The sequence below is a fragment of the Peromyscus leucopus genome, chromosome 19, assembly GCF_004664715.2.
Source record: "Peromyscus leucopus breed LL Stock chromosome 19, UCI_PerLeu_2.1, whole genome shotgun sequence".
Lineage (NCBI taxonomy): Eukaryota > Metazoa > Chordata > Mammalia > Rodentia > Cricetidae > Peromyscus > Peromyscus leucopus.
The window spans coordinates 52,581,302-52,604,008 of record NC_051079.1 but is presented as its reverse complement, the minus strand read 5'-3'; the positions used below and the strand labels follow the sequence as shown (position 1 = coordinate 52,604,008).

Here is a 22,707-nt window from a genome sequence, read left to right as displayed (position 1 = left end):
AGTTAGTTGTGAGCCATGCTCGCAGCTGAACTCCGGTCCTCTGCAAGAGCAGCACACACCCTTAACCACTGAGCCATCTCCCCAGCCCCATCTCCCCACTAATTTAAAACACAAGACCTCTGGACAGTGACGGTATTTGTGACGTCCTCCTGTTCTCTATGGCTAACGCCACCTGCTTGGGAGGGCAGTTAGCGTGGTGAGAGACTATTCAGGTACCCCCACCCCCCTACTCCCATCTTGTTTGGTAGCCCCACAGTGGTCTCCAACTCCTCTTCCTGACTCAGCCCCCAGGGCCTGGGATTACAGCCTGCCTACACTGTTTGTGGTTGTACCATAACCTGCTCAGGTCCACTGATTTTAACACAGTGACGTCCTCCTGTCTTCTAATAGTGAGAATATCAATGAACAGGCAGGTCAGAGCTCTAACTAAACACCACACGCTCTGTGTTCTGTCCTTTCCTATTTTCTCAGTGTTCTTTGCCCATTAATTTAAGCAAAAAGCAGGGCCGGTGTTTCAGGAAATAGGAGCGGTGAGACCATTAGGTCCCCTCTGCTCATGCCCAGAGTCTCTTGCTGAGAACAGGACAGGCTCAAAACAGACCAAACAATAACGAGTACATCCAGTTACGACACAATGGCTGGGGCTGTAGAGGTGGCTCAGCAGCTAAGTGTGTACTGCTCTTGTGGAGGATCTGAGTTTGAATCCCAGCATCCACTGGGTAGCTCACAACTACCTGTAACTCCAGCTCCAGAGAAAATCTGAGGCCTCTGGCCTCTATGGGCACCAGCATTCATTGGCAAGTGCCACTCATCCAATATACATAATTAAATCAAAACAAATACCCCAAGCCCCCAAATACTAATGGCCAATAGGAAGCACAGACTCAGGTGTTTTAATAGCAATTTGTAGAGTGGGACAGAGTTACACACTTGGCATGGAGGCAGGGCGATTGTGTGTTCTAAGCCAAGCTGGACTACATACATAGTGATATCCTGCCTCAACCTCCTTCCCCCACTGGGGGTTAGGGGGTAATTTCTGTGTTCCCAGCCTGCTCAGGATAGCACAACAGAAGCATAAATTACTAAAGCGGAAGTTGGAAGGGAACATGGGACTGAACTGAGACTACAGATGCCAGCCAGTCTGCACATGTCACAGGTCTAGAGTATAGCAATCACCTATCATGGGTATCACTCATTCTCAACTCTGCACAAAACACAGTCCATGTGCACAGCTTTCTAACTCAAGTGATCACATGGAAGCAGAGCTGTAATTCTTCCATGAGGACAAAAATAAACACACACACACACACACACACATACCTACTTGTGTGCACATAGGTGGCAGAAAATACATAAACAGAGAAAACAAGACATATAAATGTACTCTGAAAAGAAGGGCAGATTTTGTTTTTGAAAAAAATCTTTCCTGTCCAAGGATGGTCAGCCCAGGTAAGGCCTAAGAACCGAGCATGGTCAGTCCAGGTAAGCAGTCAGCACCACGCCATGTGGACACCACTTTCTGGAGGGTCCGTCTTAACTATTCAAGTCCCACTCTCCCATTCTGCAGCTGTAACTTAGCCCTCTGTGTCAATACGATCACATCTAGATGACTCTTGTTTTGGCCTCGCCTCCACCACTTAGTTCCATGAATGCAGCAAAGAGAAGGTGGGATCGTCTAACATTTCAGGTGGAAAACGAGGCTACAACAAGGTTTCAGACATCCCTTGGGTTTAATTTGCTCATCCAGTTTCAGCTGGTTAAGCAGCGGGAAGTATGACTTTTCCCACCTAAGTGCCACGGCTTTCGGAAATCAACCATAATTTGCTTATTATAGAAATCAGCGAGATCAATTAGCTTTCAGGCAAGCAATTCCTCCCTGTACTTCACGTGGAGCGACTGTGCCTCTAATAACTGCTGGGACTGCAAATATGGTTTCTGACACCTGTCTGTGAGTGCGAATGGCCTGTGATGGCTACCTGATGTATTGCTTTTACTCACCACAGACTCCATGTCGTTCAGAGTTATCTGCTTCCCCAACATCATCTTGTAGAACGGTCGGATGAAGAATCCTGAAATACGGCAAAAGCTTGGTTAAGTTTTAAGCCCTGGACACTGCTACGTGGTCTGCGAAGGAAATCAAAGAATAAACTGCTTTCCATATAAATGGGACGTCGTGACTGAATGATCAAGGACCTTCTGGAGTCATCCATGAGCAAGTGAGGTGGGGGCACTGGTTCATTTTAACTGTTAACCTGAGATCATCTAGAATCACCCAGGAAGGCAAGCTCTGTGAAGAATGACCTAGATCAGTTTAGTCTGTGGGCACATCTGTTAAGTGACTGTCTCAACGGCTGATTGCTGCAGGAAGATCTAGCCCAGTGCACGGGGCGTCATTCCCTAGGAAGGGGTCCTGATCACTCTGAGAGAGAAAGATGCGCTTATTCTCTCTTTGCTCTTCACTGGGGATGCGATGGGACCGGCTGCTTGAGTTCCCGCCTTGACTTCCCCAAAATGATGGGACTATTACTTGGAACTATAAGCCGAATTAACCTCTCGTCCCCCACACTGATTTCCGTAAGGATACTCTATCATGGCAACAGAAATGAACTGGGACAGTGGAGTGGCGTGGAGGATGTCTGTACTTGGAGATGGTTTAAGCAGCCAATGAAAATGGCTTCCAGGGAGGCAACAGACAAACAAGCCCCGGTCCAAGCAGGAGCGTGCGATGCCACCAGGGCTTGGAAGAGGAACAGGTGTCGGCAGAGGGCTGTCATGTGAGTACAGTGTTTCAGGGAGGCTGGGCCCCAAAGGAGACTTCTCCCGGGGCAGGGCTGAGTCAAGGAGACCAGGCAAGCTCCGCCTGCATCTCAGTGCCAGTTCCTGGACACTGCTGTTGACAGAGGTCCCCTGTGTAGGCCGTCCAACGGTCCACGAGGGCTGCCGAGGGCACAGGAAGCCACGGCAGAGAAGACTCCCTGACCAGGCAGATGTCTGCACCTCTGCCTCTAGATGTGGGGCCCCAGGGCTCTGCGGCACAAGCAGCTTCATTTTGGCTTAGTGTAGTCCCCCAGGGCCAGTGACGACACGCTTTAATGTCTAGTGCAGTAAAAACCTGACACTGACCACAGGGGCAGCTGGCCTACTGTGCTCTGCCAACAGGGCATTCATGTGCTGAGAAACTGAAGACCCGTGGATTCCTGACATATGCATGATCCCCTTTGAGGGGACCAGCCCAGTCACCTTAGGTCCCCATCCACCCTTGGCTCTCGCCATTTTTCCCTCTGCAGGGCTGAGCGCTGGCCAGCTCAGGTTCCGACGAAATGCACCTGGCTTCTGATCTTCCAGGACGCTCAGCCCCACGGTAGAGTGGATCTGTGTCTCCTCCTGCCAATGTGAGGCAGGGCAGCCATCACTGCTGTTTGTCTTTCTTTTTCTCCCTTAAGTATGAGGTCACTGGGGTCAGAAGCACGGTTTACACTTATCTATACACGTCCCCCCCCAACAGGAATTCACAGTGTCTTCTTGGTTGGTGGAAGATGAATAAGCTGACTTTCTCAGAAGGTAGAGGGGTAAACAGGTTGACATAAGAAAGGAGGACCTGAGGTAAAAAGACAAGCTGTATGCACACAGGGGCAGAGTCATAAAAGCGCTTACTGTATACATACTCATGGACAGAGTCAGAAAGGAGCGCTTACTGCATACATACACACATGGACAGAGTCAGAAAGGAGCGCTTACTGCGTACATACACGCATGGACAGAGTCAGAAAGGAGCGCTTACTGCGTACATACACACATGGACAGAGTCAGAAAGGAGCGCTTACTGCATACATACACACATGGACAGAGTCAGAAAGGAGCGCTTACTGCATACATACACACATGGACAGAGTCAGAAAGGAGCGCTTACTGTAGACACACATGAGCAGAAAATCAGAAACAAGTATCAGCTGTACACACACTTGAACAGTGCATCACACAGGAGCACGCACCTTATGCATACAGGGGACAGATAAAGTCAGAAACAGTGTCCACAAAATCAGATGTTGATACCGAGAATCACAATTAGCCAGCCATTAGGAGTACAAATATGTTAAAAGAAAAGTTTGGCGGGTCCATCAATTATTTACTGGAGCAGCTCTAACTCCATAAAGGCAATTAGCCAAATGCCCTGGCCAACAGGCCTCTCCACTGTCACGGAAATGTTCTCGGCCATTCTACACCCAAGTCTGAAGTTTCTCATGGTTTTCTGGCTCACTAAGGATTTCGCTAGTGCTCTCTTATGTAAGGGGACTACTTTCGAGACCACCAAGTCCATAAGAGATCTGCATGACAGGCTTCAGTATATTCAGGCGGGGCGTTCAGTCCTAACTTCTCACGCCCTGGAGTTCCTGTATATTTCCTCTCAAGAAGGACAGCTAATTTGCTCCATTTACTGCATAGGACAATCTAGGGTTAAGGCTTTAGCTGAGTGATAACATCACTTTGAAATCATTAAAAACTGATTTGGGGACAAATGGAGCAATCGCAGCCTGCTGATGGATTAGATCATTTATTTAACTTTTCAATTAAATTTTCCATCTGTCACCGAATCTAGCTCTCACTAGAGGAAAGGTGTCCTGAAAAAAAAAAAAGCATGGAATGGCTTGTGCTTCAGACTTAACAGTTACAAAGAGTAAGTATATATAGATGCTCCGTCTTCAGGACATGAGACGGCACCAGAAGAGCACTGTTAGAGAAAAGCTGGGAAGTCGCACACTGTCGGCTGGGGCTCTGAGCGAATGTGCAAGGTCCTGGGTTCAACCTCTAGTGAGAAACAAAACAAAACAGCTCCAGAGAACCAGTGAAGCTCTTACTCATCATCTACAGGTAGACGGAGACTCTGGACTGCAGGACAGCAAACAAGTCTGTCTGTCTTTTACTAGCACAAGACTCTGGAGGAACTCACCATCTAAGAGTTTCCCATGAAACACCGCCAAGCCAGCCACTCTTCCAATGAACGTGAAATAGGACAAGTGGTCTTCATTACAGAGGCCTGAGTTGGGATTGATCTGAAGCGTGTAGTTGTCCCTTTGGGGAGGAAAAGAGAGAAGTCCAATCACACTTAAAGAAATCCAAGAGGCTGAATTTTCCTTTGCCACCCATCACCCCATTTTACAGTGCGCTGCAACACCTGTCACCCCATTTTACAGTGCACTGCACATCCATCACCCATTTTACATTGCACTGCAACACCAGTCACCCCATTTTACAGTGCACTGCAACACCGTCACCCCATTTTACAGTGCACTGCAACACCTGTCACCCCATTTTACAGTACGCTGCAACATCGCCACCCCATTTTATAGTACACTGCAACAACCATCACCCATTTTACAGTGCACTGCACATCCATCACCCCATTTTACAGTGCACTGCAACACCGTCACCCCATTTTACAGTGCACTGCAACACCGTCACCCCATTTTACAGTGCACTGCAACACCAGTCACCACATTTTACATTGCACTGCAACACCAGTCACCCCATTTTACAGTGCACTGCAACACCGTCACCCCATTTTACAGTGCACTGCAACACCAGTCACCACATTTTACATTGCACTGCAACACCAGTCACCCCATTTTACAGTGCACTGCAACACCGTCACCCCATTTTACAGTGCACTGCAACACCTGTCACCCCATTTTACAGTGCACTGCAACACCGCCACCCCATTTTACAGTGCACTGTAACACCGTCACCCCATTTTACAGTGCACTGCAACACTGTCACCCCATTTTACAGTGCACTGCAACACCGTCACCCCATTTTACAGTGCACTTGCAAACCTTTGGGACCGTGGCAACTGATATGAGCTGGGGATGTAACCCACTGGTCACAGACCCCTTTCTGTGACTGGCAGTTACGGGTTCCTGAAGCAGGTAACATATATAAACTGCTGACAGTTGCCTACTTCTTATCTATAGAGATTTCAGGAGCCCAGGCTGATAGCTCAGTCATGAAGTACTTGCCTTGCAGACATGCAGGCTTCAGTTTGATCCCCAGAATACACATTTTAAAAAAGATGAGTGTGGTGACTCATGCTTGTAATCTGAGGGTTCAGGAGGCTGGGGGGCTTTCTGGCTGCCTAGCTACTTGGCAAGTTCCAGGCCAGTGAGAGACGGTCTTTAAAAGCAAAGCGAGGATAACCAAGGCTGTCCTTTGGCCCTCATAAACACATGTATACATGTGCACTAATACACACACACACACACACACACACACACACACACACACACACACGCCAAGCAGACATCTTGAGAAGTAAGAACGCTCACAGTGTAAGAGGGTGTGCAGAGATCCTCAAGGACACAAGCTCTGTAGATGGTTTCTGTGATCAAAAAAGGTTGATTCCTCTGAGAGGCTTTTGATTTGGGGGTACTCCCTACAGGTTCAACTCTCGGTTAAGTGATCTCAAGAGCACCGGGAGAAGAACACGGCTGTCTCAACAATGCAAACACCAGGACACACCCCACAGCCCCTTTGGACTCTCAATCATGAGGACGAGGAGTTTCCAACTGGGCAGTGCAGACTGATTTTTCCAGGCATGATCTCGGAGACACAGGGAGAGGGAAGGACCTCGGCTCCTACCCTGCTTTCTACCTCAATGGTGTTACCAGTTTTCTACAGTAGATTCTCTCACAAGTCTCACTACCAACCACTATCAACCAAGGGCATTTCTGGCTAGATCAACTGAAGATTGTCCTGAGATAGCCTTCCAAACGTGATACAGGTACCAGAAGGAAGATGCAGGAGAAGCCACACCCATCGCAGCCCGTATTGGAACAATGCTAAATAAACATCTCTGTTGCCAAGATCAACTGTTCTATTGGGAGTTCAGGATCAGCCTCAAGCTCTTGAGCATTCTCAGCCTGGAGAAAATAGGAGCCAAATGTTTGCTGAGAAAACAACTCAATCTGCCTCAGTTCCCTTGCCAGGCAATGATGAAATCCTAACGTAAGGCACAGCCTGGTTCTTCTATTGTGGGACCAGGGTAACGTCCTTTGTATCCCAAGCACGGGTCTTCAACATGCTCATAACTTGCCTTTTAAGTAGTGAGACTTCGGAAACAATCCGTGTTCATGTAGCTCTCTGACGTCTGACACTGATAAGCCCTCCCTTCAATTAGAATAGCATTACAAATAAAAGATGCCCTGCTCCCTCTGTAATTACCTAACACATTTTCAGCTTCAATTCTGTGAGCCCAAGGGACAGGACAAGAGCCACTCACGGGTGTTCATGGTGTTGGCACCTCACCACGTTGGATCTTGTTTTTAGACTTGTAAGGGTGGTGGGGTTGGAAGGGACTGGAATCTCAAATGGGGGAGTTACTTGTCTTTTAACTGTGGTTTACATTCATTAAGAAGGCGGCTGTAACAGCGGCAGGGGAGGGGCATACACTGTAAACGTCATCCATGTACTTACGTGGCAGAGTACTCAAAGAGGCCGTAGTAGGGGTTGAACATTTCTTTGGACAGTAAGAAGAACCACTCCCTGGCCACGCCCCCATAGTCCAGGCCTTTCTCTGATTCAAACTCAATCCAGAGTCTAGCCTTCAGGACATCGGGTCTTTTCACAGACATGATCCTCCGATAGGACTCTTCAAATATGTTGTTTCGGTGAAGTTTCATTTCAAACCTGTTTGGAATATCAGCCTAGATGAAAAGATGAAAAGAGAGGCTCATGATCATACAGTGTGAACACACACACACACACACACACACACACACACACACACACACACTCATGCACATATGCACACACACACACCCTTCCTCCCTCCCTGGAAAAATAAGAAAAAAGCAGAAATGATGACAGTTTCAGATAAATGTGCAGTGACCACTGACTCCACTGAGAGTCTCTCCTTTATGGTTTTGTCCTCACACAGATGGAGAACCTCACTGTGTCAAGATGGGACACACAGAAGCATCCATTCACAGCTGCTCAGGCTGAGCCAGCCACATATTTTCAGGAGAACATCTGCTGAGCCCACAAACTCATCCATACCACTATGTGGACATGGGCACTTCACCCACAGACATCGCTGTATATTGGTTCGGTAAAAAGAAAGACCTAATCCCAGGTAATTAAACCTTTAAGTAATAACCTCCAGGCAAGCTGGAACTAATCTGTGGTCGGGACTGCAGCTGGGAAATGAAGGCCATGATGCCTCAAGTTCACTGTGCTGTCATTGAGAAGTAGGACACCCAACCTACTAAGTTTGGGAGAGGCATCCCTAAACCCAAAGTTGACTAAATGATACCCAGCCCTTAAGTGAGGTGTGCAAACAGCCTTCTGGAAGGATGAAGTCCAGGGTAGCCTCGTCCTAGATGGCCAACAGCATGGAGCTCTTTGTCACCGGAGGACACACGGATGACTCACAAAGAAACACTACTGTATGCCCCAACGTGAGCGTCAAGGGCAAAGAGTCTTTAGTTATGAATGAAGAGCCTGAGTCACAACCATGGGACAGAGAAGAAATTCTGTGACTTGAGGGCAGAAGCTGTCAGTACACCTCGTTACCACAGAACAAAGCTCAGAACTAGACATCAACTAGAGGGAGCAGAGATGGGGAGGCAGCCTCAGGTAAAGGAGGATGCTGGGGTTCACACCCAGAGGCATCAAGATTCTGAGCAAACAGAGGGCAAAACTAAGGTCCATACCAGAGAGGTAAGGGGCACAGAAGACAGGAAGTTGGAAGCGAGAAGACATGCCAATATAAAACATGGTACCAACTTAGGACTGAGTGTGAAAATCCCCAGGGTCTCTTGTAAAACTGTTTAGGAGAATTGTAAAAAAAAAAAAAAAAAAAAAAAAAAGAAACACACTTGGACTCATCACTACCGAGTATTATTATATGTTGCAAACTTCATGTTAAAATACCCATTCAGAGAGTTAAAATTGCACCCCTGAATATAAAGAGATGTAACTCTGGAGCTGGCGGTGGTAGCGCACACCTTTAATCCTAGCACTCGGGAGGCAGAGGCAGGTGGATCTCTGTGAGTTTGAGGCCAACCTGGTCTACAGAATGAGTTCCAGGACAGGTTCCAAAGCTACACAGAGAAACCCTGTCTCAAAAAAGGAGAGAGAGAGAGACAGAGAGAGAGAGAGAGAGACAGAGAGAGAGAGAGACAGAGAGAGAGAGACAGAGAGAGAGACAGAGAGAGACAGAGAGAGAGACAGAGAGAGAGAGAGACAGAGAGAGAAAAAGAGAAGAACAAGAGAGAAAAAAGAGAGAAGAGAGAGAGAGAGACAGAGAGGAAGAGAGAGGTAACTCTGGTTTTCCCAGATTTGACTTTGGTCTCAACTTATTTTCTCTTTCATAAGAACCATATGTCTTTTTAATGTCTCGCATACACAACTGCCCTTCAGGTGATGTGATATGTGATACTTCCCTTACCATTTCTGTTAAAAAGGAAATTCAGATGGAAGATCTGGGTGGACCAAAGGTCAGTGAAAAAGGTAAGCATACATAGACAAGTCACAAACAGGCTAATTTCACTGAGGTAACTTTGGTGACGGGAACACAGTAAGATGCAGAGCTTTTCGAAGAGTTGATTACTCACAGGTTTCTTTAATTTCTTCCTAAAGTAGTCATATTTCTGCTTAAATTCTCTGGAGTAAGGAACAGCCTGCAAGAGAGATTCATACACACAGATAATGTAAACATATGTCTGAAATTCTAAGTACAGTGAGCCAATGCTGGCAGAGTTTCACGAATTACAAACCTTAAACACTCATTTTCTACAGAAAATCTGCATAATTTCTACACAGGGAAGGGGGTGAGTCCTAGAAATGATGAGGGCTAATCAGCACAACCAGACTGATGGCCAAGGAATCTCAGGACCACACTGCACAGACCAGTATGTATTCTATATGAATTTTGCCAGAGTATGAGTCAGGGTGACACACAGAGATACACAGATACGGAGCATCTTTTATAATCATATCATTTGTCTCTCCGGGAGTTAAACATCATTGGCTATGGCACTTTAACATACAACCCCAAACGATATATATGATCATTTAAAAAGTCTTTGTGAGAAGCCATACATGGTACTCATTATTAGTAATTCAATTACTCACGGGGCAGAGGCAGGATGATGGTGAGTTCAAGACCACCCTGAACTATATATCAAGATGCTGTCTCAAAACATCAAGCGACGGGGGCATAACTCAGTGGCAAAGAGTGTGCAAAGAGTGTGCCAGGCCCTGGGCTCCATCCCTAGTAGTACAAAAACAACCTAAAAAACTTATAGAGAAATACCATAAACAGAAAGGACAGCAGACTGATATCTGGGTCAAGGGGTGGAAACTTGGAGTAAATATCATTTTGGAAAGGATTTAAATCGAGGCGTTACAAGGTTTGCCGTTTCCTTGGTGTTCTGGTTGGTTTTGACTGTCCACTTGAGTAACTGCCTGAAATCAGATCGGTCTACGTCTGCCTAGGGATTGTCTTGATGGTCAGTTTTTTGTAAGAGGCTCTAGCCCACTGTAGGCAACACCAATCACAGGGAAGGTGATTTTGGGGTGTATAGGAAAACCAGCTAAGCACGAGCGGCCTGTGTGAGCCGGCAAACAGCACCCCTCACTGTTGGAAGTAATGCTGTAGGCCTACCTCCAAGTTCTCCGCCTGGAGCATCAAGCAGGCCGGCCTCCAAGTTCTCATTTGACAGACTGTGTGACCTGAACTGTAAGCTTCCCCCGGGGGCTTTGGGTCATTTACCACAGTAACCAAAATGGAAGTAGGGCCTGGGGCAAGAATTCCCTTAAACTTGACCTTCCTCTCTGTGAAGCACAGATGACTCCATTGTGGGGTGGGGGTGGGGTGGGCTCAAGGTCTCAGTCAGATACAACTATCCAAAGCTTTGATAGCCTAGCTAGGGGGCACCTGAGAGGCTAAGGCAATGATCATGAACTTGAGACCAGCCCGGGGCCACAGCAAGACCCTGTTTCAAAAGCAAACAACACATCGAAAGATCTAGGATGCCTCGTGGCCAAGTAGTATTTGAATGTGGCTATTCTAATTACATTTATATGCTACATTATGAAGTATTTTAGTCAGACCACTGCCTGGAGGCTGACAGCAAAGGTCTGTTTGTTTTTATGAGGCAAAGTGGACTAACTTTATGAACAATGACGTATCAGCAATTGCATCAGTCAGAGCCACTCACCGCGTTCTAGAAAAGTTATTAACTCGGGCAGTGAGATCTATGCTGGTATCGTTAGGGGCTGATAACATATACCAACCCTCAGCAAAGAATCCCTGGACTCAAGCACCTTTTATTATTCTTGGTCTTGACCATGAGGAGACAGAATGAAGAATAAAACCTTTGTCCTTTGCCTTCTGTTTTAAGGCATGGGACCCCACCCCCCACCTCCCTCCAGCAAAAAAAAGATCCCTATTCTTTATAGAAGAGTTCATGTCATTTATTTTGAATACAAGAGCAATGAAGACATCTATTCTTTTTTTTTTTTTTTTTTTTTTCAATTTCTTTGTAGCTTCTTTCTAATCATGGTAGTGCTGCTCACAGAATCGCTCTGCTATAGTGTCATTGCACACCGGCATCTATCATGGTCTGCTCAGCGTTCTATGTCTTCACGCCTATGTCTGCCTGTCTGCAGGCCTGTCTTCCACTGAGCCTGAGAGCTGACCACATTTCCCCATACATTTCAGGCAGAGTTGTATCTAATGAAATTGTGTACGAGTTCTGACACTTGCTAGTACCTAGACAGCCCCCGGCACAGAACAAAGACATAGTGTTCTGATATAAACTAAGATGACATCATGGCCTTCATTCCATTAGCATTATGTTTCATCACATCAGAAACATCATTTTCTTCACATCCCTTATGTGCTGACCTCTCTGGTGGCTTGCTTGTTCACCCATCAGCGAATACTCTTGAGGTTCTCTCTGCCTAGCCCTTTAAGTGCTTAATTTTTAAAAAAAAAAAGAATGACTGAACACAAAACAAAGTCCTTTCCTAGTTCCTTCCTGGAGATGCTGGTGAAGGGCCACAGTAGTAAGGAAGTCGTTTATTAGAAAGCCAAGGCAGGGAATCAGTCTAGCTATCTATCAACAGATGAATGATAAAGAAAGCACAGGGTACACACACAATCCAGTTGTATCCAGCCATAAAGAAGGATGAGATGTGGAGTCAGAAGTCATGGAAAATGATGTAAGTAAGACTCAGAAGGATAGATATCACATTTTCCCTTACAGACAGAATCTAGATTTAAAAAAAAAATCCATGAAAATAGAAGGGGGATTATCTGGTAACTAGGAAAAGATCAGCAGTAAGGGGTTGGGGGTGGGTGTGATTGAAGCACATCATATATATTCATATATATAGTGTATGAAATCTATGTATGTATGAAAATGTCATTATGAGGACTACTACTATTCTGTACTCTGAACACATGCTAATAAAAAGGGGGGAAACAGGAAGTGAACGGATGAGGTGGGTGTTAAGAAGAGGAAAACTGATGGAGTTTGGGGGGGGGTTCGTTCGTGGGAGCCTAGGGGAGGCTGCTCTGAGGAACCTCTCGGCAGAAAGACGGAGAAAACAGATGGGGAACAGAGAACACCAAGGCCCGAGGAGGAAAAGCATTTAGCTGTACTGTCCGTCAAGATCAACTGTGACTGAAATCCGCGGGACCCTCCCCCAACTTCCTCACCAGCCAACTTTGACAGACTCATTACCTTGCCTCTAAGTAACTTCCCTCAGCTCTGTAAAAGAATGTGACTTGGAGCTTGGCCTCCCCTACCATATGGTGACCCCATTTAAATCCTTTTCATATATGTGTATGTTTCAGGAAGCTTCCACAGTAGTAGGTTTCCATACGGTTTTTCAAAGATTCTTTAGTGTTAGTGGTCCCTCCCCATATTCCCCCCTTTCCTCCACCATCCCACCCCCCTCCCCATTTAATCCCATTTTAGTTTTACCTTTATCTCTTCATAGCAATACATTCTATCCCCCTTTCCTGGTGAGATCTGCTCTTCTTCCCCATCCCCTTACTAGGCATCTAACCTCTATGATTATTTAGATTGAACACACACACCGAAAGCTTAAAAGCTAACACCCGTACACATAGGACTCCATGCAGTCTTTGTCTTCGGGGGGCTGGCTGTGTTTCCTCACTCAGGATGTATGTTTCTAGCTTTGTTCATTCACTTACAAATTTTATTTTTCTTAACAGCTAGGCAATACTCCATTGTGTAAATGTACCACATTTTCATTATCCATTCATCAGTTGATGGACAGGTAGGCCTTTCCCAATCTCTGGCCATTAGGGATAGAGCAGCAATGAACATGGGCGAGCAAGTGCCTCGGTAGTAAGATGGAGAGCCCTTCGGGTGTATGCTGAAGAGTGGTACAGGCGGATCTTGAGGTGGATTGATTCTCAGCTTCCCGAGGGACCCCCACACTGATTTCACAGCAACTGTACAAGTTGGCAGTCCTAAGAGCAATGAATGAATGTTTCCCCCCTTTCTCACCAGCGTGAGCTGTCATTTGCTTAACCCATCTTGGCCGTCCTTACTAGGGTTAGATGAAATCTCAAAGTAGTTCTAATTTGTATTTCCCTGAGAGCTAAGGATGCCAAACATTTCTTTAAGTGTTTCTCAGGCATCTGTTTCATCTGCTGAGCACTCTTGTTTGTCTCATTTTTAGAACAAAATAGCATTCCTAGTGCTGGGAATAGGGTATATTTTGTTGAGACATTGTCCAAAGGGGTCTCATGGACAGCAACCCCTGCCCCACCCCCAACAGCCAACAACAACAACAAAACATCATAGACCAATGGGACTTTTTACATGTGCATGGAGAAAATTATTTCCTAGAATGAGGATAATGCATTATCCACTGAAGAAATCATATCACTTCCAACCCCCAGCAACCATTAACTGCCAATAATTCCTTGAGGAAAGGAGGGGCCTCACGAGCACCTCCCTGTTGATGAAGAAATACTGATGGGCCAAAACGTGTACAGGAGTGCTCTTGAATTATTTTAATAAGAACCCCCAACTGGCAATCTCCTGTTGGTCCCAGTGAATATCCTGTATCTTTCTCCCCAACTTATCTCCCAGTACTTGTAGCTCACTGGCAAACCGCACCATGCTGATGAGTGTGTCCCTGCAATCAGGGCTTAGGATTTTCCCTCTGCCCATGAATACAGCATGCTGCGAAATTTCAGGGGGTCATACCCCTAACTTGACATTTTCTAGCCAGCACGTATGAGCAGTACTAGGACAAAGTCAGTGAGTCCGAAGAGCTGAGGATGCATGATCCACAGCTTTGCAACTCTTCTCAACAGGTTTTTAAAGGTGGAATAGACTCAAGTTGGTTAGCATGCATTTATTATCCTTGTCCCAAAACAAGTGACAACATCCTATAAATAAATACAGGGCTTGGTTTTGCAGCCTATAAAAAGGAATGCCTCTCCTCCCTCTCTCTTTTTTTTCTGAGACAAGGTTTCTCTATAGAGTCCTGGCTGTCCTGGAACTAGCTCTGTAGGTCAGGCTGACTTTGCCTCCCAAGTGCTGTGATTAAAGGCGTGCAGCACCACTGCCTGGCTGAGGGCCTCTTAAGGAACCCATACCCACATCTGTTTCCTTTCTTCTGAGTGCCTCTCTTCTCCTAACTCTCATGCTTAAGCCTGTATCAAAATACTCTCAACTAAACTCTGCTTTACTGTTTAAAAACAGGAGAAAACCCCGATTATACATTTAGACCATCCAAAGGACCGGGAAGAAAATGTTTCAAACCCATGCAACTGTACCCCATCTAGAAAACTCACTGAAGAGACAGGATGAATCTTAAACCACTCAATGTCACCAGTCTCTTGACATCACAGTAATGAGTAATACACGAAGGGTGTGTTATACACAGCCACATGCTCGTATGAAGGGGAGGAACATGAAAATACTGACCGGACCAGTGATGGCTGGGTTCTGTAGTCTTGGATCTTCCCACTGAGTAATTTTGCTATCTGAAAACATTAAAAACACCAGGGCATTATTTCTAATTCCTTTTGCCAACAGGATGTTTAAGAAAGAATTTCCTTCTCCAAAGTCCATCCAGCCCCTTTGCCTTGACCCCAGGGAGGAGGATTTAGTATTTGGGGTTAGAAGGTAACACTGCTGTACATGGCAAACATATGTATGATTAGTCAAAAACAATAAAAAAAAAAGGCACAACAAAAGTAAAACCATTTCTTTGCATTTTTTTTTGGCATAGAGCAATTTGGTAAATCTGCAATTATAAACCCCTTAACTTGCAAGGATTTATAACTTGATCTTGATTTCCAAAAGGCATAAGAAGTTTTAGTAATCTAGGAAGTTAACACACATACACATTTTTTTTCTCATTTCAAATACTTCTTAAAATCTGCCTAGGAGGTTGAAAAATGGCCTTCAAGCAGGGACTCTACACCGAACAAACGAATAATCCACCCCATGCACCTCTCACACGCACGCGCAACTGAAGCAAAACTAAATTGCTTCAAACAAAAAAACTAAATTGCTTCTTGTCAGATATCTGGTTATATCAAGCAGAGGAATAATTAACACAATAGATGACTATTAGCGCGCGCACACACACACACACACACACACACACACACACACACGCACGCACACACACACACACAAACAGAAAAAAGAAAAAAAAAAAAAAAAAAAAAAAGAATTAGACGCGGCTGAGCAAGATCCCAGAGAAGGGGTTCCCTTGCAACCTGGCTGGGCAGGAGGCAGGTTCCTTTCTTCCAAGAGAGTGGGCGTGACCAAAACTGCTTTTCTCCAGGCACACCATCACTTGCCCAGGTGATGGCCTAGAGCAGCTGCCTGGGTCCTGTGGGGTTTCACCTGCGCATGACTAAAAGGCTTCAGAGAGGCCTATGTGGGGGGCACCAGGTGAAGCTCTGGGGTTCTCAGATAAAAAAGATATGGCGAGGGCAGGTTGGGGTACAATAAGTACTTCTAAGTTGAAAAGAGAAAAAGGGGGGATTACTTCTCTGGAAACTCACCCTGTTCATTCTTAGCCTGCGGGTGAGGTGAGGGCAACACACGGACTCAGCTTTAACAGGCACCTCAGCTAATGTATACACCCTGATAGTATTAACTTCACGAAAAGCAGAGGCATTGCTAACAGAAATGCTCTAGGCTGATTATGATGAAAGCAGATGCTAATACATGTATGCAAATGTCATGATACAGCTCATTATTCTGTGTAATGAATACATACTAGTAATAAAAGTGGTCTACATTAGGAAACAAAACCCTAAGACTATACATCTACAATGCTTTTTTTTGGGGGGGGGGGTTGGTAGAAAAAGGACATGAATGAGAAGTTCAACTTTCAGGGAACACTGACGGGTGCAGGTGGCGCTTCAGGTTGTCTAATGTCTAAAAGGAGACAACTTTGGACAGTAAAAGCTGCTACTGAGATGGAAAATCCAACCCAATCAAATACAGGTCGCAGAGGACAGCGGGTTACAGCTGGATACAGCTGGATAGAACTGTGCCTTTATATAGCAGCTTGGGTAATATCGGTGGTGACTGGGTATTTGTCATCAAAACAGAAAATAATCCGACCACTGCCAACACGCGAGGACTTCCAAGTCTTCTGACCAGACTGAACGCCAGACTGCATCCCTGACACCTATACTGGGATTCCCTGAGATTCCCGAGCAGGTGCTCACCGATACCACGGAGTGCCCCCATGTAACCCAATCCTCCAGTCAGCAGCCTGAGGGATTAATCTGGATGGCTGATTTGCCTGAATTGAGATTAGTGGAGCCAACCACTGGGTGTGTCTGTGAGGGCTTTTCCAGAGAGGATTAACCGAGGGGGTGGAGGACAGAGCTGCCTGAATGTGGGCAGCACCGTCCCACAGGCTGGGTGCTAGGACGGATCGAAAGGGGAGAAACGAGAACGCCCATCGGCCTAGGCATTCGGTCACTCTCTCCCTGTCTGTCATGACGAACAGCCTCTGCCATGCTTTCTACCCCCGCGGATGGCTCAGAATCAGGAGCAAAGGACAGCTGGAGCTCTGAAGCTGACAGCCCAAAGAAATTCTTCCTCCTTGAAATTGTCTGTGCCAGGTATCTGTCACAGAGACACACGCCTGATTAACAAAGCAGTATCACAATCCACTACCGGAGTCTGCAACCTGCCCACGCCCTTGCCTGTCCTTGGTGACCACCAAGCTGCCACCACGTCCCTTCTTGCATCTGTTTCCTGGAGTAGTCAGTCTATGCTCCAGACTCCCAGTGCCACAGCCTAACTAGTCTCTCTTCAAGATTTCCTCCACAGGTCTGCCCAAAGTTTATTCTCAAGAATACATCTGACCACTGTTACTCGACTCTGGGAAAGAGACCTTCAAAAGCTCCGACTGTTTGCAGAGTGAAACTGAGTCCTCATACCTGTCAGATACCTGGGTGCCATGCCAGCCTCCTTTACATGCCTTGAGCAGGGATTCTCAACTGTGACCCTTTAACACAGCTCCTTATGTTGCGGTGACCCCCAACCATAAAATTCTTTTCATTGCTACTTCATAACTGTGATTTTGCTACTGCTATGAATTGTAATGTACGTATCTGATATGTGACCCCATGGGGGCTGCGGCCCACAGGCTGAAAAGTCCTGCCCTTGGGGATGGTATAGTATGACCAGTCTCTTGTAAATGTCTATTCACATACACATTATGAGCAAAGCTTTATGGCTTTGAGAGACAGAGCCCATGGGGGCAGTCCCTAGTCCCAGTGTGGGAGCTGCTGGCCTGTCTGGTTTGTTCTAAAGTTGATTTCCACTGAGCTCTTTGGGGTGATTCCTGCTCAAAATCTGTCTGAGAAAGAGAATACACCTCACAAAGCCATTTTCAGCCACCATGAAGCTGAGCACTCATATTAACAGGTTTGCCTTCCAACAAAATATGTAAGACACCTCCTGGTACTCTCTACTGGACACGGCCCTTGAGGACAGGATTATATGATATCCAATTCCACAATACCTCTCTGCTACTAACCATGCCCCAACATTTAACAGGGGCTTCAGTGGGTGGGCCCCCAAACAGCTTCAATCATCTGTTGGAGAAGATTTAGGAGTTTGCTTACCTTCAGAATGAAGTCGCTCTTTCCAAACAGTTATCTAGCAAAATCCACCAGTATCTCCACAATGACTTAATGACAACGTCCTTCACACATAGTCTGAGCGCTTAGAACCACACCCATTTTCCTGGGGCCACAGAATTTGGGAATTTGCAGTGAAGGACTGCCAATAGGTGTAACTGGCCAACAGTTAGCCAGTGTACTAAAAAAGAGCTTCTGAATCAAAACACGCCTTTACCTTTGAGACATTAAACTCAAATCAAATGACAAGAAGGAAGTAAAGGATGAGAGACGCCACCACTGTAGCTTCTGCTCACAGGTTTGGTAACTGTGGGCAGTGGGGAGGAACACGAAAATTTACAGGAATTTCTCTTTTAACCTTTGTGTTTGAGATACAGCTTGCCAATGACTCAACTTCTGGGGGCACATCTGGTCTGTAGAAAAATGTTTTCCACTGAAGAGTGCTAGAGATTTCATTCCAGATATTTCTCTTCACACAGAGGGAGCTCATCAATAAATAGCCACCAAGTGAATCCAGGTGTCCAAACTTAAGCATTCCGTGCTTCTGGAAGTCTGCCTCTCAAGTCAACCACTGACAATGTAGGAAATACCCATCATGCCTGGAGCGAAGCCTCGTGCCCACCCTATGGGCATGATGAGGGCAAAGGGAGATGGTGGATTTCTGTCAGCTAACTGTTTGGAAAGAGAGACTTCACTCTGAAGCTAAGGGAATTCCTAAATCTTATCTATCAGGTGATTAAAGCCATTTTGGGGAATACCCACTGACCTGAGAAAGCCTTTGAAAACACGGGGATTTTCTGCTTGACAGATTAGATTTTAAGGGAAAGGCTCAAGAATGATTTCACTGGCATGTATCCCTTTATGGTTGTCCACAGGGCAATTGGTAAATTATGGAGAACTGTTTTTAGTGGCACTAAGAGTGTAATCTAGCCCCAATTGTAGAAAAGTCTCAGAATTTAGAACAAATAGCATTCTGGGGGGAAGTAATGCATGCAGACATATCAAGTGTTTATGTTGACAGCTGTGTGCTCATAGTATGGTGCTGGAAAGAACATAACTCAGTACTTCTTTCTGATCAAAGACAAAAATCAAAGTTTATATATATTGAAAAAATGTGATTTAAGTCCAAGGGTGGCCCAGCCCCCTAAATATTCTGAGTTTTGGCTGGGCCTTCTTACTGACTTCACACCCACTAACTGTCATGACTGGGTCCCCTAGCGACACTCAGAGGAACTAAATCCCCTCCCTCCAAGATGGCCACCTGCCTGAATATGAGCATTGCTTGGGAATAGGCTTCTCAACAAAAGGCTCATCAAATACACTCTGTTCGGTTATCAAAACCCGAGACCTGGCGCTCACTTCCTGCTTACCAACTAAATGAAAACACACAACAAAATACTACCGACTGCACACAGACTTGAACTTTGAAGGTGTCAGCCTTCTTTAATGCCCCCCCTTCTTTCTTCAGACGTTTTAGGGCTACATGAATATAATTCCATGAAGAATGAACTATCTCAAAAAAGAAAAACCTCCCCCGGCCCTCCAAAACCAACTCCCTGGCTGAAAGCAAACACTGATTAGTTTAACTTTTAGATGAAACGAGAAACCACACATGTAGTCCTAGGTGCTAAAGCAAGATTCTTTAGCAAATCCTACGGTGTCAGGAAAACAGCTACACATATCATTAGTGTGCTGGGTGCAGAGGAAACATGCTATGATAGAAAATAAGGTCAGAGCGGGCATCTCCCCAGGCAGTGTTTTGAAAGCATAGGCAGCTGAAAACACGGCTCATGTGGATTTGTTTTTTGTAAAACTAAATCAGTACGTCTAATCTTATTTTCTATTTCCAGAGTGTATTTATTAAAAGCGCAAATATCAAGGGACTGTCAACAACAAAAAAAAAAAAATTTTAATTAAAAAAAAAAAAAAAGTTAATAGGTCACAAGATCAGGTTGGGTGAAAGGTCAATGGGCTGCCCGGAAGCAAACTTGGAAGGCAGGCACAGTACCGTATGAGGGCACTGAGTCTCTGGTATCATTCTCTCCACATAACACCTGGCTGCCTGGACAGGGAGTAAAACGACAAAAGCTTCACCGTCACCATCCGTGCTACCCTCCCCTTCCAGTACCCTGTCACACCTTCGGGCACAGCGGGGTCTACTTACTATGGTCAATGTAAAATGTTCGGCCATCCAGGTGGATCCTTTCTTCCCAACCAGGCTAGCATCCAGGAAAAGGGGGGTGGGGGAGAGAATAGAGACATCAGTTAGTGGTTCCCAAATCCACGGTGACACTGGGAACTCCAGGACCCTTCTTTTGCTCTTCTCTGCTAGGGACATCTTCCTACGGAGAATGTGTCAACTAACGCTAACCCGGGGCACAGCTAACAAGTCACACCAGCTCAAGTGTCTCGCAAGCTTTCACCATAGGAAGGACCAGAAACAGTGCTCCATGGGAACCCCAGTAAACCGTTCAAGAATTCAGTGCAGTGGTGGGGCAGGGGTGGAGGTGGGGACGGGGACTGGAGAGATGGCTTAGACATTAAAAGCACTTGATGCTCTCGCAGGGGACCTGGGTTTGTTTCCCAGCACCCACACAGTGTCTCAAAACCATCCATGGTTCCAGTTCCAGTGGATCTGCTGCCTTCTTCTGACTTTTGTGGGGTGTCAGGCATACACATGGTGTATATACACACATCCAGGCAAAACAAAAAGACACCTAAAAAATAATAACTCTAAGATATATTTTAAAAGGAGTCCAGTATGGAGAGTTCACTTAGTTAAAATACCTACTATGTACTTCAGGGAAGGAGGAGGGGGGACTCATGTAAACATGTAGCACACAGTAGCTTTAGTCTTTATTAAGAGGCTGAGTAACCCAGGGCTGAGGACTCTCACCATGGAGGAACTAAAGGTTCTGGGCAACCGACCGGCTTCCCCTCCTTCCTCTGCTTCTGTATCTGGGTGTACATAGAGGAAGGTGTGTGTGCACAGGTGTGGGAACGGGTGTGGAAGTCTGAGGTCTTCCTTGATGGCTCTCTAAACTAACAAAGATGCACACATGTGTATGCAGGAGTACATGCCCATGTATGTGGAAGTCGGAGGAAGACACTGGGTATCCTTACTCATTCGAGAAGATCTTTTACTGAACCTGGAAGTAGCCTAGCAGTCAGCAAGCTCCAGTGTTCCTTTAGTCTGCCTTCTGTAGCCCGGGGCTACAGGCGTGCATGTGGCTAAGTCTAGCTTTTCACGTGGGTTCCAGGAATTCAAACTTGGGTCCTCATGCTTGTACGGCTTATACACTGAGCCATCTCCCCATCCCAAGAGATTTTCTTTTACTTAAAAAAAAAATTGCCTTTTTAGATTGTTTCCCTCAGAAGCCAGGAACCAATTACATCTGGATGGTGAGGGTTAACTGCAAATCTCATGGATGAAGACCAACCCGGCACTTTTCTGTCCCCAGTTCTGTCATAGTCTATCACACAGCAGGAACAGAAAGGCTCTTATATCCTTGGAAAATAGCAACCGTTCCCGCTTCAAAACAGTGTTAGCACTTGGGCGAGGTGGTCCATGCTCGCTATCCTAGCACCTGGGAAGTGAGAGCAGGGGATTTTGAGTTCCAGGTTGGCCTGGGCTGTCTAAAAAAAAAAAAAACACTAGAACCCCCAAAACCCAACCCAACCCTGTCTCCACACCTCTAGCATCTTTTAGGAAAGGTGGGCTGTTGAAAAAGGCAGACAGTCAAGGTTTCATCCCAAACTCAATGCAGACCAAATCATACCACGCTCCCAAAGAGAACAAAATTGCAAAATAAAATGAAACAAAAATTAAACCCCCCCCAGGTTTGTAAAGAATCTACAACAAACAGAAAAACACTTAAAAAACAAAAACAAAAAACAAAACCCTACAGGTTAAATGACTTAGAGAAACTTCCCGTGGTTATTTGTGCCTTTTCCTTCCCCAGGATTCTTATGGGTTTTGTTCCCTTGACTTAGCAGTATGGCTGGGGCTCACTAGTTGCTAGGTTACAAAATAAATGCATGCTGCTTAAATTGGCACCTGCAGTGTACACCTCTTGCACATGTCCTAGATCAAAAACTAATTTCCACTAAGGGCTAGTAATTAAAAGCCTCCTTTCACAAGTACTGGATTGCATGCACGATAACGTGCCTTTCAAATGCCCTAACATCTAGCCCTTCTAGAGAGTACCAACCAATGGGCCCAGAGAGCCTAGAGGAGACCCACAGGCCTCTCCGTGAACACTGAGAAGGTAAGCAGACATTTCTAGACCATTTCATGCCTCTGAAGTATACTCACAGGAAGAGGGCCCAGGTCATTGGGGTTTAAGGATGCTTTTGACCGCATATGTACTGGAAATTTCAACCGTGGATCTTCCTGCAGAAAAAGATGTACATGGCAGCTGTTAAGGGGGACTCTGTGTGCACTCATGGGCACCTGAAGGGATCCCAGATTTCTGTGTGGTAGAGGAAGCTTGGCTACCACATCTCAGGAAAGGAGAACAAACATTTCAATGAAA

General features: G+C 45.9%; 1 protein-coding gene across 10 annotated transcripts in view; it reads right to left on the bottom strand.

The window, feature by feature from the left end:
- The window catches only part of Nedd4l (NEDD4 like E3 ubiquitin protein ligase), a 343,048-nt gene that overhangs the window by 15,641 nt on the left and 304,700 nt on the right, over positions 1–22,707 (bottom strand). For 6 of the 10 annotated variants that reach the window (XM_037197172.1, XM_037197174.1, XM_037197169.1 and 3 more), the window contains 8 exons: positions 22,488–22,565; positions 20,337–20,391; positions 20,181–20,234; positions 14,976–15,034; positions 9,609–9,674; positions 7,468–7,697; positions 4,949–5,070; positions 1,999–2,069 (listed from right to left, as the gene is read on the bottom strand). In XM_037197172.1, the coding sequence (XP_037053067.1) occupies positions 1,999–2,069; positions 4,949–5,070; positions 7,468–7,697; positions 9,609–9,674; positions 14,976–15,034; positions 20,181–20,234; positions 20,337–20,391; positions 22,488–22,565 (735 nt within the window). The remainder of the gene's footprint in view (positions 1–1,998; positions 2,070–4,948; positions 5,071–7,467; positions 7,698–9,608; positions 9,675–14,975; positions 15,035–20,180; positions 20,235–20,336; positions 20,392–22,487; positions 22,566–22,707) is intronic. The other 4 variants (XM_028856605.2, XM_037197173.1, XM_037197170.1 and 1 more) reach the window with 1 other exon arrangement.